At 41.7% G+C, this 22,816-nt stretch overlaps 1 protein-coding gene across 1 annotated transcript in view; it reads left to right on the top strand.

The window, feature by feature from the left end:
- The window catches only part of tara (SERTA domain-containing protein 2 taranis), a 28,342-nt gene extending 5,615 nt beyond the window's left edge, over nucleotides 1-22,727 (top strand). Inside the window, exon 2 of the mRNA XM_013315234.1 lies at nucleotides 18,890-22,727. Coding sequence (XP_013170688.1) covers nucleotides 18,890-19,621 — 732 coding nt within the window. The 3' untranslated portion in view covers nucleotides 19,622-22,727. The remainder of the gene's footprint in view (nucleotides 1-18,889) is intronic.
- Nucleotides 22,728-22,816: the final 89 nt, after the last annotated feature.

The raw sequence follows: 22,816 nt of genomic DNA, 5'->3' as shown, positions 1-22,816 counted from the left end.
GCGCCTACCGTGCAGCGGGGGGCGAAGGAAGGGGCCCGCAGGGGGCGGCCGCACCCCAATGCATTCACCCCTCGACGCCACCCCGTGCAGGGCTCGCCGAACACGAGGGTACGGGAGATTCTCCAATTTAAGATCGCATTCTTCTTTTTGACATTTATTTTTAATCTATGCATCACATATCTAAATATAGATAAATTATCATTACGAAATTGTCTTAACTAATGATTGTAAAGATATCCTGACCTAAGACAAAACTTTTCTGTTTAGCACAATCTTATAAGTTACTTCTTACTTATCTGTTTATTAGGTAATTTTACTAATCATTAACGACAACGATCTGTCAATGATGTGTCATTGTTATTAAAGTCATGAAAACAACGAATTAGCCTCAGTTTAAAACACAAGATAGATAAATTATCGATAACACGCAAAATCTCGCATTTTGAACTACAATAATCCGTGTTTTGTTGATCCATATATGATCTTGTTCGTATGCGTATAGGTAGTTAAATAGCTTACTTACTTTAAGGATAACGACCTCGTTACGCAATACAATCACGATCGTAGCCGGCTCGTCACAGATAATCGAGCGTTAGCACGTCAGCAATCAATCTATTAACGATCGTATCTCGCGTCTAGACGCGGCCGCGGCGGGCGGGTTAAGTGGGACAATGTTAGCGAGGGCTCGTATTTGCGTAGCTAACCACGTGTGCCCACCGGGCCTAGTGACAAGTGCTCGTGGCGGAAGTTTGTAAACATCGCCGGCCTTGCTCCCGACTCGACGCCCGGTGCACCGCCGCACCGCCGCGTCGAGCCCCGCTAGTCACGCACCGCATCGATACACTTTCCCGATCCCAACTATCGATGAATGAATTCTAATACACGTCGTTACATAGGGATGTCATATACACTTTTTGTTATCGATGTAAATATAAGTCAAGGACGAATCACGACCGGTATTTGATTTATGTTTTCAATTTGCTTCATATTGCTTCTTGGTAAAGGTTTAACGAACAATAATGAGTCGCCCATATAACGACAACATATGGCGAAGTAGTCATGCTTTTCTCAAAGTTATATGTATCCTATATTGCATATTAAAAAGTGTATCTTCGTGTAAATTATTCTCTAGTTATTCAGCATTCGGATTTACACCTATTGAACGGGGAATACAGGAGATAAGTACGAATTAATTTCTCGCTTCGATCGTATCTTAGCGTACGCAACAATGTCGATACTTATCGATCGGATCCATTCATTACACTAATGCAGTGTAATGAGCGTGCATATTTAACGCATCCACGTAACGGTGACGTAACAGAGATGTATCTAACGGTAATTAGATCTATATTTAGGTTCGAATGGAGAGTGCGGCGGCGGGTCAGTGGGCGGCGAGCCGGCGAGTGCCGCGACTATCAGTTGATTGATGGCCGATAGATGGATAGATACCGCCGCCCGACATTGAACCCGGCCCGTCCGTCCCGGCGCTGCAGCTGTAAATATATCTGCGGACTTCCGGCGCTGACGTCACGCCCGTGACGTAGCCTCCCTCTGACGTAGCGCCCACGTCACGCCGCTCTTTCTGTTTACACTATAAAACTGTATTTACATTGTTATTGCATTGCGGCGGGCGGCGACTTATCTTTTATTGCCTTGTCGGAGTTTGCGAGTCGGAGGTGCGCGAAACGATTATATGTATTTATTTCGTTACCGACTCTCGGTCGGTCGGTTAACTGGAACTGTGCTTAGCTTTGATGCTTATCCATTGTTTGTTTACTTATTTGTTTATGTTTTGCTCGGTGTGTTTGAAATTCATTACGCGTATGTTAATCGTTTTCTGATGTCTCTATATCAATTTAAATTCAATTCCATAAATGTCACATAAGAACTTCTTTTAAAGACACCATATTTCTAGTATTATAAAGAAATTAAGTTTTCTTGTCACATTGTTTGTTATATGATCTTACAATAGTTAATATAGATAAAAAATTAAAGAACAAAAAGCACGTAACATTTGAAATCATAAAGAGGTTCGCTTGTGACCCGGTGTACGAGAGATTGTTGTTAGTCATTTGGGTAGAAGCTCCTGGGACTAATCTTCTAAGTGCGTAGCGTTAGGGGGAGATGAGGAGAGAGGTGGGCGGTGAGAGGGGTGTTCATTAAAAATTCATTCTTATTTCGTAGCGCCGAGCCGTAATCAGCCGCAAGGGGGCGGCGGGGAGCATGTTCTAGCATTTCTCATCATTTTATTTTATATCTGTTTTGTTTTATAGTTTCTGCATTAGGACAAACTTTTACATAACGACTTACGAATATAAGTTTCATTCTTCGTTAGCAGTATCGTTACATAATTTAGAGTTTGAAGTAGAAAAAATTATTATAAAACAAATATAGTAAAGGTTTTTTTTTTCTTTTAATAATGTACTTTATAATTACTTGTAAAATGTAAGAGATGGAATTAAAGAAATGTTTAATTTAGATATCCCAAGTCTTCACTTTAGAAAGATATATTTTATTCACTTGGTTATGGTGACTTAGCAACCGTGCGAAAAAAAATAAGAAGTTCATTGTTCCCTTACACTACTTATGGTTGATTAGTACAAAGGTGATGGAGCGTTGTCTCGTAAGTTTTTTTCTCGTATTAGGATAATAATAGTAATGTAGTGCGCGGGTGTAGACATGTTGCCGACGGGGTGCCTCCTAACCTCACCCCAACTCTTGTCTTTTGATCTCCCTTACCATTTGCTTACCACAATTTTACAAACTCGTTACAATTCTCGAATACAACTCGAATGAATTTTTTGCCACTAATTTATTTGCACTTTTTTCCATATGAAGCGTAATCAAAATAAACTTTTCAATATAAAATATTGTTCTGTACGTAAATTTATCAACACCCGCATAGTTAATTTTAGACTGTGGCTGTAGGTATAACGTTATTTTCTAAATATTTTTAATTGTCTTAACTCTGTATGTATTGTCGTATGTATACGCACATGAACTTGTTATTTGATGTTTACATACTAAGGTATGGAAACCATTTTTTTAAACTGTTAAATCTCGAAAAGAATTTTATATAAATTCAAATAAAGTAATGAAAATAAAATTCTTTTTCGAGTTGAAACGTACCATAGTAGTGGTGCAGAGTCGACAGATTCCCCCTACACACGATCTCACAGCATCCCCCGCCTCCCCGCCAAACCCCACCAAGCCTCACCCCACCTCAATCTACTTTAGTACCCCCGGAGCCCGTGACGTCACCACTTACAGGTTTTTGGCAATGAACACAAATGACAAAGCACATTTTGCAGTTACACGAACACAATGCATTCGTACAAAAATATGCAGACTGTTACTATGAATGTGTTTCAAAATTGAATAATTACTGTAGTATTTTGTTACTATTTTTTTACAATTGTTTGATTTTGGATAATGTACAAATTAAAGTACAACTGTTCCAGAGATAGAAGTTTTTCCAACTTTTTCTTTTAAACATTTAGCAAAACACTACTGACGTTTTAAATCAGCTGATCGACCTTTCATCTCTCACTTTGTGTAATTAATCGGTTGCTATGCGTGATCCCATCCCTGTAGTGAAGTGCGAAATTTTGTCTTAAAATATCGATAAGCATATTATTTTATCGATATGTTAACTACATCTGTTTCATTTAAGTAATATAGTCACCAAAACTTTATCAAATTTATAGGGTCTATAAAATAATTCTATTGCATTCGATCCTCAATCTCTCGAAGAACGAATCAAAAAATTACATATCACAGCTCATTGATGGCCACATATCACCAGAGTTTTTATATTCAAAACAATAAGTCTGTTATTAACAAGTGCTATTCGAAACGACCTCATGAGGTCTCCAGCTGTTTATCTCGTTATGTCATGCAAACTCCGCAAAACAATGGCGATTTCTTAACCATCCGTAACAATCGCAAAAGCAATGTCTATTGTCTTCAAGAACAACTAACAGGTGCCTTCGTTGTGGAATCTTATTGAATATTAGAGGTAATGAAGACCCGCATTCTCTGATTATACGGCCCTTATACCAATTGCTTCTCATCTACATGCCTGACATTTAATCGTAACATTTTTAAGACAGCGACATCTATCGCAAGGAACTAGAAACAAGAAAGGCACGCGTAAGAATACGGCATACTCATCCTTTATTATTCCTTTGTTCTCGTCATAAGTGGATATCTGTAGTGAAGTGTTGGCTAAATAATGTTATGGTAACATTTCTATGATTCTATTAAGAAAGAATGAAAGGAGTTATCCTTCTTGATAGCAGAGTTGTACAGTAACAACCTGTCTTTTCACCATATTTCACTGGTAATCGGAATATTTTGCTATTCATTCGAATCCAATTAGCTCTAAAATAAATGTTTATTGTTTTTTTTAATCCGGAGCATATACAAATAATAATATTTATTGTTTTTAGTCTGTAATATACATTTATTAAAAAAGTTCGATTTTCAAATTCTGGATTTCAGAATCAAAAATGTCGCAGCGTTCGTTGGTGAGCAATTTAGTGTTGGGCAAGCGAACGTGTCGGGAGAGGCGGTGTCGGACTCGGGGGCCGTTTCTCATGGCTGGGTGTTGCAACCGGCACGGCACACAGCTCGCCCGCTCACCGCAATGCGCCTCGCGGCCTGTCGACTGTCGGCTGTTGGCTGTCACGCGTGAGTCGCGCGCGTGTGTGCGTCAAGCCACTTTCTCCATACTTTCGTCGCGCGTTGCGCTAAAAAACCCCAGCCCGATTAGACGACGACTTTAATTCAAACGATATTACTGCACTTCTCGCGATTGTTTGATCGATGCGCGTGCTCACTTATACAGTGTTCCCTTGTCTGCTGACACAAGGCTCATGAGCTATAGACTTATGGAACTGCTGTTTTTAGAATCCATTTCATGTATTTTATTAATTATTCTGGTACTTTAATTTTGGCAGTGACAACATTGCGTATTATCCAGATAAAAAATACCAAAGAGTCGCGACTACACTATCTTTAAACAGTTTATAAGCAAGTGTAGTTCTTAAATTAACAAAGCACGCCGCATTGCTGTACAACGCTATGTGGAACAATATCGCTGGTGGCCGGCGCGGCGAGCGGCGGTCACCAATCCAGCGCGCTGGCGTCAGCGTCTGCCCGCTAATAGAGCGAGCAAACACTGCGCCACGCTCGCTCGCTCTCCGCCGTATAAATATAAAATCCTTTGAACGAACTCACAATTATAGCTTTAATTCGCGCCGAAACATCGAACGAGTAAAATCCATTTGTTGGTATCGCGCGCCTGTCTAATTAAGCTCTGTCATAGACTCTTCGAAGGCTCTATTACGAGCCGCCTCCAAACTTAGCGCAGCGAGCTATATAGCACATTCCCAATCCCAGCTCTGGCCGACGCAATTCGTGTCCTATGCGGCGGTATTAAGGTCGATATTGGGCGGGCGGGGGTGTGGCGGCTCGCTCGGTGTGACAATTACGGCGCTGCGGCCCGCCCTCGCGCCGCCGCAATCGATAGGCCTAGGGCGGGGTGAGGGGCCGCGGTGCGGGGCGGAGGGACGAGGCGGGCGGGGGTGACTGGGACCGGTCATTACTTATGCAAAGCGGCAGTGGCAGCGGCCGTGGTCGCTCGGGCCGCTCATTACCGTCGCTGCAGATGCCCACCACCAATATTGACCTTATGCTATCGATGAAACACTTCAAAACTCAACATTATAAAACGTAGCACAAAATAATCTATGCTTTCTAGCAGACTATACTTATACTAGACCTACCCATGAAAAGTAACAGCCAGTTTGTCTATCAGTGATCCGCAACAATATAGAGTCCTAATCTGCAAGTTGACAATGGGCAATGGCATAACGGATCGCAATCCCAGTCCCAAATTCGGGGGTCGTTTATTGTGCGCTCCCCGGGCGTACCCTAACACCGAGGGATGCATCGCTTGAATACGTATCCTGGCAAATACCCACTGCAATACGAATACAATATTTAATATTGACATTGACAATAAATTTTAATTACAGAATCTTTCGCGTCTTGCTCTTTTGCAGTTAGAAAAACACAACTAAAGTTACCCCTCTTGAAAAATGTCAACGGTACTTTAAATTTTAAATATTTACTGGGACAGCTTTTCCAACTGAACGTTGCGAAGAATAAAAAAGTAACATCGTTTTAAAAAACGCACAAGAACAAAAAAAACATGGTTTTGAATTGACACAAATTCAACTAGAAAACCAGAGTAAAAAAAGGTTACGGCTCGGGGTAAATTTATCAACGTTAATGAAATGCAATGAAAAGGGAATCCGAGCTGAAAAGTGTACAAGTGGAATTTTATTTTGTTTTCGCGTCTCCGTCGCCCGCTCGACTCGCGGACTGTTAAAAAGCGTTGCGATAAGTTTGCGCGCGAAAATTCATTCCCGCGCTTTGTAACATCGCCCCCCGCGAACAGCGGCGGAGAGGGGTCGCACCCCCCGTACCACACACCCCCTGTACACATCCAGGGTTGCCGACGATGTTTATCTTTTTTGTTAATTGCAGCCACGAAGAGTTTAATTGAAAGTTCTCATAATAAACTCTAAGCTGTTGACATACATTTCTGTATTTTTTATGGAAATTTATCATAAAAGACTTATACTTGTACTTGCTCTGAAGTTTTACGTGATATACACGATTTGTGTCATGCAAGTTTTTCTATACAAGGTTTTTAATTTCCGTTATATTCTTATAATTAACTTTTGTTTTGTATGTTTTTATTCGACAAATTCTTAACAGATTTGTGACTGTCAGCATTGAAAAAGTTCTGACCAAAAATAAGTACCAGATTGTTAATAGTAAAGATGAAAAAATGGCATTTAGTTTCCACGAGTAGTACAAAATATTACAAATGTTTTTTAATAATATTCGGCAAAACATGGTATATAAGTGGATTTATTAGTGTGGCAACCCTAACATAGTTTAGTATATAATGTGGGAGGAATGAGATTCAGTAGCGAGGCGTTCGCCGAGGAGGACGCGTCTACTGGATGCTCCTTTCAGTGCCAAATTCACGATAACTTGGTAAAACTTCTATACGAAAGAGAAATGTTTTACAATTGATTAAAAAGCTTTTACCTGGCAACATTAGGATCGTTGTCAATGTCAATTAGGTATATAATTATATTAAAATATATTAAATAGAACGATTTCGCTTCAAATATTCAGTACCTTTAGAAGCCAAATATTTCACTAATTTCTAGCTTTATAACGTAAACTTAAAGGTACTCAAATCCTTGAGTTTTAAACAATTTTGATAATGGCTCATTACTGTGGATCAATGTAGTACCATTTCCACTGACGCAGTCGCGGCTGCATGCATGAAATCCACTGGTTTTAGTAGAAAAAGGGACTAATGTACAGCGTTGTCATATCATACTAGCTGTCGCCCACGACTCCGTCAGTGTGGAATTAAAAAAAAAGTTAATAAGGAGCCTATGTGTTCTTGCAGACTATGTTCTACATCTAAATTTCAGCGAAATCCGTTTAGCCGTTCCGAGATACATTCAAACATCCATCCATCCATCGAAACATTCGCATATAACATTAGTATAAAGTATGATCTTTGTCGCATAATATCGCGTAGTATAGCATCACATAGCTTACCTAGTACAACGGCTTATTCTAAGGTCATCAAACTATTATTTAATATTTGGCATTATCAATGTTTGATTACGTAATTGCTGACAGCTAATTAGTCATCGTTGTTTACTAACGCGATGTTTTTAGTTCCGACCTCGCATACGAATGCCGCATTAATATATAATTTCCATCAAAATGCGTTATCATTCCGTTGCGTATCAATTTGAATGTTAAAAAAATGCTGCGATTTTATTGTCACGGTTATCAATACTATTATTATTATTTTAACGTAAATATAAACATCGTTGAATTAATGCCCAAAAGTACTGAGTTTAAATAAAAGTTTCCGATTATTCAGATAATTTTAAAAGATTGAAAGATTGTTTAAAATCTTGCGACATTCCATCACTCTCTTTTGTATTAACTTCATTTATCTATCCCTTTTTGACCAATATGGTAAAAACGGCAATTTATCTCATTCTCTAGTACATTAATTAACTGAATATTTTTGAATTATAAATATGTTTTCTTTTCTTCAAAGAAACAATTTAAAGCATATATGTTGTCTAGCAAGAATGTTATACTTATTAAAATTTTAATATCATAACAAAATGTAATAAATAATTTAAAACGCAGTTCGTCAATGTAGCAAGCGTCGTATCGCTTATCACAGGCGTTTCTTATCAAACTTCAAGGTGACGGTCCGATGTAACACGATTGCCGCACCAGATACTGCTTGTAATTATAAACTTGGCTTACACAATGTTATATATTTATTCATATAGTAAACGATGTGAGGTAGGTTTTGATTTCGTAATAATGCGAAAATTACTGTTCGTCTAATACGAATATATGTGACAATTGCCTAAGTATGGTTATCGTTATTTATGTTAAAATTAATATGAGATTTTTGGTGACAGGAGCGCTATTTAAATTTTGTCGATTACGATACAATCACACAAAATCTTTTGAAATGGCCTCATAATTAGCGTTATTGGTGAGTATTGATTATAATTCGTCTAAATTGAGCTTCAAACAATACTGTTTTCAAGATTGTAAAATAGCTATAAGATTAAAGCTGCTAGTAACTTACTGTTTAAAAAAAACTAGATAGAAATGATAAATAGTGTTACTTTTTTTATTTGTACGTTAATATACAACTGTTTCAATGAATTAAAATAATACGCAAAAATACTGGCTATTAAATTTTAAGTAAATAAAAAATTATCACAATCTGTGTGAAAAAAAGTTTGTGAGTTTCGCGCGGGAAACTGCGCGGGCAATTATATATAAATATCAAGGAAGGCCACGTGGTCGTTTGACGTTAACAAAGTTTTCCGTACGAAGAAACTTTGTGACATGTGAGCGGTGGATACAATATGTGCTCCCGGCGCGGCCCGCCCGGCCCGCCTGTGACTCAGCGGCGCGGCGCCCTCGCGACGTCGTCCGCGCCTGCTACCTCGCCCCTCGCCCCCGTCCCGTCTACCTTCATACAAAATTTATACCCACCCTTTACCCCAAGAATATTATTATACCTCCCCCATCTCGCTCAGAAGCAACCGTAATTCTCACGAAATACGGACCATTATCCTTCGTCGACAAACTAAAAGACAAAGAGTCTACATCTATTCAAGCAAAAACATACCCTAAGTCAATGGAGATACAGTTAGTTATTTATTATCCAAGATGAGTCATGTGCTACGATAGGCAGCGGTGACGTCATGGGGTTCGTAGCCGTTCAAAGCAACATGCCTCAACTAAAGGTGTTTGAAAATTATTATTAAAATATTTTTTTTTCAATACTTTTCAGTCTACAGCGGTATGTATGTTGAAAAATTGTCTAAATAGACATTTACTACAGTACTAACAAGACGCACATAATATTATATGTGTATGGTGAATATTTTAGGTATAGTAGGTTTTTTGAAACCTAGAGCTATCAGAAAAGGCGCACAGATCACGGTACGACACAGAGGGCTGCTAGCGGTGAGATCTCTCCCTTAATTCCCTGACTGGCACGATGTTTCGCGTCTCGAGAGCGTGTGCTCTCTCATCTCCTTAATTCGTCCTTCGCCGCAGCCCCCTTAATTCTCCCCTCCAGCGGGGGTGGGTGCTCGGTCTCTCGTTAAGCGGAGCAGAGTCGACCTCCCTTATTTATGTCGGGGGTGTCGGGCGGCAGGCGGGGCGGGTGGCGTGGGGAGCTCTATCGACGTTCCCGTACGCCCTATCCATGTGCTGGTGAATTAAGAGCGAGTCGGCTTTCATTTTGCTTTAAAGCTTCCACGCTCGTGTGCTCGCCTTTCAGCCGAGCGACTTTATGAGCTCGGGCACACGATTTTATACTCTAATTTCGAAGACATAGAGTGTCTAACTCCCCGATGACATTTCGCCCGCCTTCGCTTATAACCCGGGTGAGGAGGTAGGGTTTTTGTGAGTACTTTTTTTGACGTACGTTTTTTATGTTTTATTCGCTTAGGGTATGGTAAGATACCTACCTAGATAACGACGTCTCATAGAGGGTGGAAAATACTCGGTGGAGTAACAATTCGAAGAGTTTTGCAGTATCAACAACTATCAAACAATTAAAAAAATCGCGATAAGTAATTTGTTATGTTACGCATTTTCAGGTCTTATTTAAGTCTTACTAGACAATAAAGTTGGTAACATTTTCGCGGTTCTTATGTTTTTCGTAAAGGCGAAAAAAAATATCTTCAAGTTTCATAGTAAGAGCGACGGGAGTGGGTGGCTGATTTTACGCACAGCGTCTTCAGAGAAAGTGAAATTTAGCCCAAGTTCGGAGAAATACAACGGCGCCACCCCCACCCCTCGCGCCCTCGAGTCGCGGGGCGGGGGGTGGCAGTCGCCGAACCCGGCTTACAACAATTAAGTTTATTCGCTCGCAAGTTTTCTATTTCGTTCAACAAAAGTAGCAACTCCTCTTGCTTACACTAATTTAAATTCAGCGGCCCCGCGCAATACTTATCGGGAGGAATACCACGTACGCAGAGAACGAAGATTGCTCAAAGTTGTCCATTAGGGGTGGTGTGTGGATTCATATTGAGACGTCGCGACGTCGGGTATTGTTTTTCGCGTTTCGTGTATCGCTGTTGAAAAATCAGGAGCGAGTGGCCTGCAACGGTTGAACGACCTTTGTGAAGGTGTCGCTTTCGGGCAGGTTATTTAGCATGGGGGGTCTGTGCGCGCGGGGTACGGGGCGCAGGGTCTGCGCAGCCCCGGCCGTCGCCCGGCAACGCAACTGGGTCACTCCGGGCCGCACGGCACTCCTCCCCCACCCCTAACATCCCCCCTTACCAATTATGTACACGCTCGTTACCGGACACGCGTTTTTCAATCACATCCATATTTAATTGGACATCGCGGTCCTGAAAATGTGTTTGAACCGCCATGTTTTACGGGAACTTTATTTAAATTATACGCTATCCCTTGCACACGATGATGTACCATTAACAATAAATATTAGATTCATAATCTTTCATGTGTCAGTATTATATTTGAAGAATAAACCAAACTAATAGGGTATACAGCAGATAGGAAGATACTAGGGTATACAGCACCGTATCGGAGGAGTACTTATGGGTATAAGATTTCAATGTTGGGTGGCATGTCCAATCTATGGTTACTTCTTAGATCGTTAGAGGGCCTAACTTGTTGCACGATGCACTGAGGGCGAGGGCGAGACGAGGGCCGGGCGCAGGGCGCGGGTGGCGTGCCGGGGAGGCTCTTCTCAATGGGCGAGATGTCGCGGCCGACCGCGACGCGCGTATGTAGATCCCGTCATTGATAAGCGTGACCTCGCCCTTATCTCACGCCCCCGGGATTCACGACGATAATGTGTTAACATTTTTGATATGTCTGATCTAAAAACGCATGTACTGCGCAACATTCAATCTGGTCTAAATGAATCTTTTTCTTTTATATAATTCCTTGTGAAACGACACAGATGTCAAGAATTTTTTATATTTTCAAACTAGTGTGTAATATGTTATTTTATTTCATAACTATATCTAATATACTTCTAGTTACATTACATTCATGGTAGTTTGGGGAACATAATAGAGTATCTTAGTTGTCTAAAGTTTATTTGGACCAATATGAAGCAACCTAAAATTATTTATATCTATTTTGTGTAAAACGAATAGACGGTTTGGTTCTTGTTTTTAGTTAATGTACCAAATAACTGTAATCTTATTAAGATACTGTGTTTATAGAAACAAACCACGCTCGCGGTAACGAGTAGCGTAAATCGTCGAACGTATCCACTTAATTTGGCAAGGACGGACGGCCGCATTCGCATAGCAAGTGCAACCTTGACATTGGCTATCGCCCTAATGTCGTTAACGGTACCATCTCGGTACAATAATAATAGTGTAGCGATGAATGGCAAGCGGCGCGGCGGCGGGCAGGAGCACGGGCGCGGGCGCGGGCGGCGAGTCATTACGCGGCCCCCCATTAATCAGTGCAACAATCGGCCGATATCTCGCTATTTACAATCGCGGAGCACGTGTTCCGCGCTCGTAGTACGCCGAGTGTATTGACCCATTTAGATAACTCGACCTTCGCACGGCCATTGTGAGCGAAAAACATAAAAATAAGTTTTATTGGCTGTCGTTTATGTGTGCCGGCGCGGGCCCGTCGCGTCGCGCCCGTCACGCTCGTCACGATCGTCTCGCCCGGCGCCCGATCGCGACGTGACATTTTTATTTTATCCCGCTCTCTTCCGGGGATGCTCGGTGCGTGCCGGCGGCCGTGACGTCATTATCTGGGAGCACGCTCTTGCCCGCAGGCCCCTGATTTATTATCTGGAAACCGCACGCCGGCGCTCCGCGAATTCAGGTGATTTATGTTCGTCTGTAAGAGCGTAGTGTAGTCAATGTCACTGCTAAACGCCGCTAACGCCTTGAACCGGCAGCGATACTTTGACAGTCGCTGCATTAACACTCATCGCCTATGTAAACTTGTTAATCAACTTATTTATGAATTCTGAATTTGTACTAAAATATTAACATTTTGACGTATTAAACATTATAACAAAAGCAACTAAATATGTATTAACCGTTAATTAAAATTTACCTATTTCGGTTTTGCGTATCTACGTCTAAATGTTGTTCAAGATGTTACGTTATATCCATTTTGTAAACAAAGTCATGGTAAAAATAGAGATTCAGTGCTCGTCTAAAATAACATCTAAAAAAGTTAGATTTGTTTCTGATTCGAATATGGGTATTTTCAATGGAGATGCGAGTCTTGTAACCGCTGAGTCAATTGCGCTGAATATGGTTAGATGCGCGGAGCGGCGTCGCCTGCATTCCTTTCCCGTCATTCAGCCGGCGGCCGTTCGGGGAAGCAGTGCGTCATCTCGCGCTAACAAAAACTATATAATTTTCCCTTTCATTGCACTGCAGTAAGACTGCAATCGGTATAAACACATAAGACCACGTCCCGCACGCGCCGCGCGCATCGTAAACAATGCTTTTCGGGAATTCCCCTTGCCTTTATGCGGGAACGCATTCCTGAGGGATGCCTTTTGTTTACTTCCGTACGTCTCGCTCGTCCGTCTTTTGTTTGTCGTCACCTTCGCATTATATTTAACTGCTAGATGAGGTTGCATAACTGTCCGCTCGACGCCGTCATTATGACACTTGCTGCCTTTGTTCTTAGTATAAGTGGCTTAACCTTCCTGTTTTTACATCATTGTTCGAGTATATTCTCGTAAAGGACTTCCGAATCGGTCGGTGTTTTGATTTATAGATAGCTTTTGAAATATTGTTCATAGCTATCACGTACCAGACTTACTTTTAAAAATTTTATCCGGCTGTACAGCGCAGCCGGCGCTTGTTTCACACTACTCGGCAAATATCTTTGTTTTCTTTGCTCGGTTTAGGTCTTAAAAAATCGTTTGCGTCATATCACTATCGCTTTATAATTTCCTGGTTTCCATTTGGCTGATTTTAATATCTTAAGACCTTTTCTGAACACGTCATATATCAATTAAAGTTATTATTTGATCTAATGAACTATGCCAATACTATACTAGAGTTATTTGTTGCCCCGAAATGATCCAAACATAAAATTTGGGGCGGAAAATGAATCGCATCGAGCGCAACAGCGAAGCGTGAAATAAAAAGCTCACATCAGAAGCTGGTCGAGCGGCGGCGGCCGGCGCGGGCGAGCGAACAGGATGTGGGACTGGTCCGCGCACACCACCGCACGTCGTGCACACATACACACACACAGAGGTGCGCGGCCTCGCTGCCGCCGCTCGCCGCTCACGGAAATGTGCGTGCCAACGGAGCGCCAGGGTTGCCACACATAATTCATTATACGGGACACGATGAAGCAAATCCTACAATCATCAGCCCTTGCTCTGCCATGAACATGCTATACAAACATACCTTACTAAAAGAAAGTAGAGTGCTGGGAAAATACGAAAAATCTCTTACGAAATTATGGTCAATAGTGTATGTGATGATCGAAAAACGTTGTGTTCCGACCGGATAAAGACAAGAAGTTGAAAGGTAGACAAACAGTATTTTACAAATGAATTAAGTTCTGTCTATGCCTGAAATCATCATTAGCTTTGGAAACGATAATAATTGTATAACTATCATACAATGTATACACCAGTCTTTGTTGAAACAATAAACTTACAGGACTATCCGACGAACAGACACTTTCATGGAGAAACATTCGCTGCCTTGGCTCTTGCTTCGTGAACACAATCCAACGCCGAATTCGATCGGCGAGTTTTTTTTGCTTCATATTATCTTTGCACAACTTAAAAACAACTCATATAATGCATGGAAATATCACTAATTAAATAAAGAACTTTCCGCACAAGACAACAATTATAATATTAAATAAACATTTTCACATCATAGATCCAAAAAAACTAATTTATTGATTACCCAAACTAATAAACAAAATTGAGTGAGTGAATGAAAAAATACTAATTAACTCAGGACGCGTTATCTATGGTAGACAGATCTCTAATCTTAAAACCATAAACAACTAGAGCGAACAGGTCCGCGGAACACCCTTCGTTCGAATGAATGAAATTACAGAGCACCGATCACGTGCTCTATTGTGCTCAAAGGAACGTTAATGGTTAATCGGTCATTCAATCGGCGCCTCTCGAATTTGATATAGCAGATTAACGACACCTCTTCACGGTCTGTTTATGAATGAACGACAAAAAAATACTACAATGTACATCGTAGTAAAAATCTTACACACGTCTTTATTTACACATTTCTACGATCATTGTTCTCGTATTGGAATGTATAAAAATAAATGCAAGTCGAATCGCATTATATGTACTCGAATAGAATACTATTTTGTATACGAATCGCAGTCGCTACGTGAACAACTTATTTGTAATTCGGAACGTAAATATCAAAAGTCAAGAACGCTATACAAAACGTCATCAGACCGAACGGCTTCCGACAATGGTAGTCCATTGGAACATTCCTTGTATATTGCCTCGTTGATCTAGACAACTTTAAGACGCAAATCTTTACATTTTTCAAATTGTAAAAGACAATTAACGAGTGGGATTCGTATAGTTACAAAATAAAATAAAGTTTTTTCTGTAGAATATCCTTTCTAATGTCATTTAGCAGTAGAATAGCAGCATGTTTTCTCGTACGCCCCGTTCTTATAAAACAGAGCTGCACCCCACGCTATCTACCCCGTTTATAGTTCGTTATAATTCAACGTTCGGCGTAGGTAGCTGTAGCGCTAGATAGAAGCTACGCGATGTTATTATACCACGCAGCTGTGTGAGTGCACGTGCAACGAGCGCGCACACAGTCGTCGCGCCCCTCGCCTGCCAGCTCACTGCGCCCCGCGCCCCTCCGCACCGCACCGCACCCCCCCTGACCCAGCGTACTGTTCGCCCGACGACGCCGCGGCAAGGCTTGCGCTGTGAGGCAATGCCGCGTCGCCATCTATTCGCTTCTCACAATGCCATAGAAAGTCTCCGGTCGACTCAAACTTTTCCTACCATCCCAAACGAACATTGCGCCGATCCGTCGGTCCAACGAATTGTTACTTCGAAGGCGACATATTAGAATTCTTTATGATAGTCGTTTCGGTATAAGCGGTGGCTCCAAGCGAGGAACGGTTATAAAATGCCGCATAGGTATCCAGCGCTGACGATAAAATAAACGTCAGACGTTTCCAAGTTTCAAGCGGAGAGAACGAGCGACGCGCTGCGCATCAGAAAAAGAACTTTACGACGAGATTAGAAAGAGCGAGCGGGACGGCAACGCCGCACGGCCACGTTCCGAGCGTCGGGGCGGCAACGCCGCGCGCCAACGTCATTTACTAAATTTATTTTCATGAGCGCTAGCGCTGGCGACACCGCTACATACGTACGGCTCGGTTGCCGCGTGATAGCGATGAAACCTCGTGGAATCGTCTATTTCTGCATATTGGAACTCGTCGCGCGCGGTTATAATATAAATTTTAGTCGCTAACAGGGTTGGCGAGTCGCAAATGCGAGCTCACAGTAAAGCGGCAAGTTTCCTCGCATCGTTTATCGCTGGGTGACGCAAAATGATTATTCGCAGCATTGCGATGACTGTCCAGTGAGTCAATGCGCTGAGCTCGGTGTTCGCAGCGCTATCGCCGCAGGCCGCGCGTTGTCCGCCTTACGAGTATCCAGCTCATTTCTTATTGCACTACTCGCGTTTCATTTCACGCAACGCCTTGAAATCACTTTTGCGCTCGTTGTGTCATTATAAATTATAATAACTGCAGATCATTAACTCACGTAACAGGTAATCAAAAGAGCAAATGTCCAAGTTCAGTAAACGTATATAAATTATTAATAAGTTCTCGTTAGTGATGTTAAATTATAAACTATAGAAAAGTATTCGTATAGGAGGTTATAAGTTCTGTGAAGACGCGTGTCCCGCCTAATTGTCGGGGCAGGTGCAAAGGCATCTGCCGTATGGGCTCTGTCGGCTATTTTTTACCTTACTCGCGACGTCCAAATGATACACGTTACATGTTGCCAGAACGGGTTGCGAAATAATCCTGCTGCGATGAACTATAAACTAGCTATGCACATCTGAACGTCTAATAAGCAGACGGACAACAGAGCCAGCGGGCATTCCTGTATGAGTACGAGGCATGTCCGTCAGTTCATTAGCTAGGTGTGGTCAATATGCAGCTGTTTGACTGTGTTCGTTTTTATGAAACCAAAAATTTGAAACATACTAGCTGTCGCCCACGACACCGTCCACGAGGGATTAACAAAGTAACAAGTTTTCTTCCAGACTTCTACATCTATGCCAAATTTCAACGCGATCCATGCAGCCGTTTTAGAGGTATCTTCTAACAATATTAGTAAGATTGAATGTAACAGACGGCCGAAAAAAGTGTGTAAATCAAATAAATTTATATAAAACTCACCTTCAGGACAACTTGATTTGTTGATAAATATGCGTGTAATTTAATAATACATTTCTTTACTACGCATATCATTATTTGCATCAGAGTAATGATGCGGTACTGCATAATGCGGCTAACGTAATATCCATTATGTATTGGAATGCGGTGTATCGTACCAAGTTCAACTTTTACAAAACTATAAAACATTTTTTTTGTAATACCGACAATATTATAGATAAACGAATATGTTACACACATAAAAAGTACCTTAAAGTTCTTTTAAATATGTACCTAACTTTCAAATTCGAAATTTAATTAATACTGAGAATTTTTCTAATATTTATAAAAATAACGCACACAGTTCACAATACTGGACCGAAATAACACTGTCAACTTAATTACGAAGAGGTTTAACATTCGTTAACAATCAACAACATGACAGTTAGTTGACCTATTTTGACAACCAAATAAAATTTTTCAATATGTCAATAATAATGTGCTACCTTTAAGTGGCTACACCGCAGCGCAGTGTTTTGTTTTAAAAATTGTAGAGGTCGCAAGCGTGGCAAAAATTGATCCTGAAACACAGGTATATAAAGCTTCGTCTCTATTTGTCCTACTTTTATTATAATTGGTGACTCTGTATCCCGTACCCACGTAAACTTCTAAAAGACCATCGGTCTTTTGTGTCGGAAATGTATTTCGGGTGAAGAATGCCGTACCTTGCCTGGGTCGACAAATCCCACAGTCGCTTTACGGAACACGGAGCTCTCACCTACCTGGACGGACCCCTATAGGGGTTGCTTCACGGGAACATATTGTTACCAAAAAAAGCGGGAAGGGTCGGGACACTGACAAAAGCGGCTCAGAATTTGGTTCAGGTATCTACTAGTTACAGTCACATAAATTTAAACTGGAGTTCCAACACATTTCTTACTCACTGTGAATTAAAGCGTTTAACTAAGTGCTATTGATAAAAAATATCTCATTGGAACAATGAAATATTTTGTTTTAATAGCATAGGGAATAAATTACTGTCGGTCACCCGCCACTTCGTCCTCATGAAATTAAAAAAAACACGTAATTAGTTGCATGTATGGTCTTCCAGACTATGTCCTATATACGTGCGATATTTCAGCCACTCTGAAGATACTTTCTAACAGACATCTATCCATCTAAACATTCGAATTTATTATATTAGTAAGATATTTTTGAATATCCATGTATGCTTTTAGCTGTATTGATAAATTATGAACTGTGATAAACTTTATTTTTTTACGTCTTCCTCGTATTGCAGTTGATGTTATGAATTTACGTAAATTTAAAAATTTTCAATAAATCATTTTTAAGATTTTTATATTTTATACCAAATTATGAGGTATAGGTACCAGGAATGTATGAATCGAGTTGCTATAGTAGTCTGTTCGAGGTCGGGCGCACGTGTAGACCTTACGGTACTTGCATGGCCGCCGCATGCACACGCTGGACCTGTATATGTGGTGCTCCACGTTTCTCCAGTCTTTCCTATTTATTAGGTTTCTCTTACAATTACCTTTTATGCAACCTTTAGTAATATAAACCGCAATTACGATTAAAAATATTTTCTTCACGATACACCTGATTAAGTTAGATTAAACCGTTTTAGGCATAAGAATATACATGTTTTAGAATAAATTTTAATTCGAATTTATATTCCTTATAATTATATCAGCCGGGTTTCTTGAGTTTATTTATATAACATCTCTCTTTTATCACAACGACTACTGCCATCTAGCGTCGCTTTCCGAAAGTTGTATTTCCATGGTTTGCTGTATTAACATGCGCGGTGTGTTGGTTGCAGGGCTCTGGCGGGGGGTGCGGCGCCAAGCGGCGCGCCGGGTCCCCGTGCGAGGGCGGCATCGGCGGCAAGGCCGCGCGCTGGGAGGACTCAATTGCTCGGCTGGAGGCGGTAGCCGCCGGCGCGGGCGGCGCCGACTGCTGGCGCGAGGAGGACGAGAGGCGCGCGTGCCGCCGGCGCTGGTGCGGCGGCTGGTGCGGCGCGCACGACACCATCCGCGCCGAGAACGGCAAGTCCTACCTGGAACTGGGCGGCGCCGCGGCGCGCGCCTGCTGCGACGGCCGGGCGGCCGGCCGCTGCGCCTCGCGACGCTGCTACCGCGAGCGCCGGCTCAAGATGATGAACCTGTGTGCACTCAAGCTGGCCAGGTTTCGGCAAACAGCCGATCCCTCGCTGCGGCGCTCCGTGCTCGTGTGCAACACGCTGCGCGGCATCGAGCGCGAGATGGAGCGCGAGAGCGCGGAGGAGGCGCCCGCGGAGTGCTCTGGCAGCGCGCGCTGCGAGCTGCTGAGCGCGCGCGACCCCGCCGCAGGCCGCGCCACACCCTTCCCCGCGCCCCCCGCGCCCGATCGCGACTCGGGCTACGGCGACGAGGAGCGCGCCATCGACTGGGGCTCGGTGCTGAGCCTGTCGTCGCGCTCGGCGCTCGACCCGCCCGAGGACGCGTGGCCCGACGACTGGGGCTGGTCAGCCGGCGAGGACAGCTTCGTGCGGCTGCTGGTGCCCACGAGTTAGTGCACGGCGCGCGGGCCCGCGCCCGCGCCTCCGCCACACTGAGCGCCTGTGATACGCCGCCGGCCCGCGGCGCCAGCTGACGCGGCATCTAGTCGGAGCGGCCACGAGCCACTTAGTATTACGTTAATCAGGGAAGGTGCTAGCTTCGGACGTGACGCAGGACCTAAACGCGAGCCGAGTTATTTTTGATAGTTTTATTTCCTTTAAGTGAACTCTGAACCGAGACTAAGTGATGTGCGGACGTTATCGAGCCGAGAAAGCTCTGGTGTTTGATGAGTTTTTGTTGAAATTATTGTGTAATTAATTAGATGAAATGCTATATTTATTACGTTGAAAGGGAAAAGTGATAATTTGAAATTATTTCTGTCTTGATATTTTCTATGGTGCGCTGCCGAGCGGGAGCGTGATTTCTGGTTACGTTAAAAGTTTACATACACGTGGAGGTGAGACCTTTTCGCTATCGATATCGAAATAATTCCGAGATTTATATTTACTGTTCGCTCACCATCATTCGCCGTAATTATTTTCTGATAAACACCGAAAAAGGTCCCACCTCTCACAATACAAATCTACGTCATATTTATATTTGTGTGGACATGTGCCGATGTATTTGTACAGCGTGCGAACACTGGGCCGGGCGACGCGCGACGTCTTGGTCCCGACGTCCGCGCCTTGTGTTCGTGCTAAGGACAGAAAGCTTACAAATTGTAATTAATAGACCAAAAGCGAGTACTTAAATTTTCCGATGTAAATTAATTAGTTCCGCATCCAACACTTGTCATATCGCAATTGGATGTCAATTATGTCGCCTTGTTGAAAGTCGCCGCGTGCAACACACGTCTGCACTGCATTACAATTTGTACATCACCAATGACCGTTGTTGTGGTTAACTTAAATACGCCCTAAATCGGAATTGTATAACCTCAAGTCCCTGTTTGCGCGCTGACGATTATTTTGATGCAAGTAAAAGTTGATTACATGAGGTTGGCTTTTAATGATTTAGACATAATTCTACCACGAAGATGGCAGTTCCTATCACTTATACTAGTTAAATGTTCGTTTTATTTTTAATGCTTGTCAGCGGGCAAACAGCACGACAATTTGCCGTAGACCGAAAAATAGTATGAAATGCAATGTGATTTGAAAATAAATAATATTACAATAGCTAACACAATCCTTCTCTACAATGAAGACCTATCAGCTGATACGTTGTCAGAAAGAGCTCAAATAATTTACAAAGCGGCTGCTATGTCCTCATTAAGAGAGAAGGGTTGTGGCCAGCCACGTGAAATGGGATGTTACGAATCGACATCGGGTTTTGTGGTCAGTGTTAAATGGTGCGAAGTCGTTATTTAATTAGCGCACTTTATATTTTATTTGAGGAGCGGTCAATTGTTTTCGCTCGCACAGCCGCTCGGACCGCACGGACCTCAACGTCGACCGTCGTCCCCACGGGCCGACGACTGCATGGACCAAACATTCTTACATAGCACGATTCAACATAGCAAAGTACAAATTTCAAAGTAATATGCATTAGTGCTTCGGCGCATGTTTGTCCACCGTTGTCAATTACTCTAATATTTGAATTGTGATTCGGTAGCTAATGAGAGAAAACTCTATGTTCTTAAATTTAGTGTACATATTATATACGGAGTTGGGCATTATGGCGCGGTGATCGCGGCCGTTGTAAATAAATTATGTAAAGTATTAATTTTATTAGTATCGATATCGACGAGCCGAGTGGCGCATCACTCGGCGACTGGGGCCTGGGTAGGGGAGTGGAGCCGCGTTTGTCAGCGTTGTTACGATGCAACCTTTATTCTGTCCAGTACGCTCGAAACAAGTACAGTTTTACAAGTTACATATTATAAATGCATTTTATGATAAGTCACAAGAAATTCTCGCCGCTACTGTTGAAGATCGGATAATTTTAATTCTTGAGTTTTGAACTCGTGCCCTTGTGTAATAGTTACTTGTTTCGGTTCTAAGATTAATTTCGCATACGTACCTACCTTAATGATTTTTTGTTAAACATGTCCGTATGGTTGGTTGTGATGGTTTACTTAAGTAAGTTAGTGAATTATGAATAAAGTGGTCTGTCTACTTTAAATATTATCTAGAATGTTTCGCACATTTGTACCGACAACTCTAAATACTGTTATATATCTGTCGCATTCAGGCGCATGATTTTAACGTACTTAAGATAATCAGATGTAAGTATTTTTTTCATTGTCAAATTTCTAAAATTCCTCACTGCTGCGACGTGAATACGACAGATATATGACTGCCGGATGCTTGCAAACGTGTACAAATTTAAACGAAAATACATTAGACTTGTTTTGGCCTTTCGTCCTGTCATTTTCACAAAACGGGCCAAATTGTACAAAGTAAAGTTTGAACAAAAATATTGTGCTCACTGAATAAGTCTCAATTTTGTTGTGTGATCTGTGAGTGTGTGAGAGAGGCGAGTGATTGGGTTCTATTTTTGGGTGGTTTGGAACTGTCTCTTCTGTTCTTTGTGTTACCTAATGCCATATCGGATTTGCGCGGGGGCGCAGGGGCCGTGGCACCAGCTCCGGCACCTTGCCTCGCCGCGTAGTGTTGTGATTTTGACGCAGCAATAATTATCGATAGAACCCTCGTTGCATCCGTCTAATACTACGCGCGGCGTTTCAAAGAAACGTACGCGACGTCATCATACGTAACTTAAATCTAATTGTAATTAATTCATTTAGTGTTTTTTTTTCATTGTCATCGGTTACCAAAAGTGACAGGATTTTATTAAAACATTCTTGTATATTATAGGAAGAAATACTCTCATTAGGAAATGGTGAAATCAATTTTGAATAAAGTTTATAATGTTTGCACATCGAATTGTTACGTTCCTCATGTTAAGATTTTATTCAAAATTGTTTTTATCTTATTATCTAATGCAAGATTATATTGTAATATATTATTGTTTAAGATGTTGTGTCGAAAATAACAAGAACAGGAATAATTTTGTGAAACAATGGCACAAAGAATGAACATAAAATATTATATATATATATTATATAAACAGAAATGTGGCTATAAGAGCAATTTTTATAATAAATATTTACTGTTGAAGAATATATGATTTTTATTCTATCAATTTTTACACCTTCCTACAAAAATCCTTTCCAAAATTAGACTAAGATGGGATATTACTACTAC

The sequence above is a fragment of the Papilio xuthus genome, unplaced genomic scaffold, assembly GCF_000836235.2.
Source record: "Papilio xuthus unplaced genomic scaffold, Pxut_1.1 DF826961.1, whole genome shotgun sequence".
NCBI lineage: Eukaryota > Metazoa > Arthropoda > Insecta > Lepidoptera > Papilionidae > Papilio > Papilio xuthus.
Note: the sequence above shows the minus strand (reverse complement) of the source record. Positions and strands in the feature narration are given on the sequence as shown.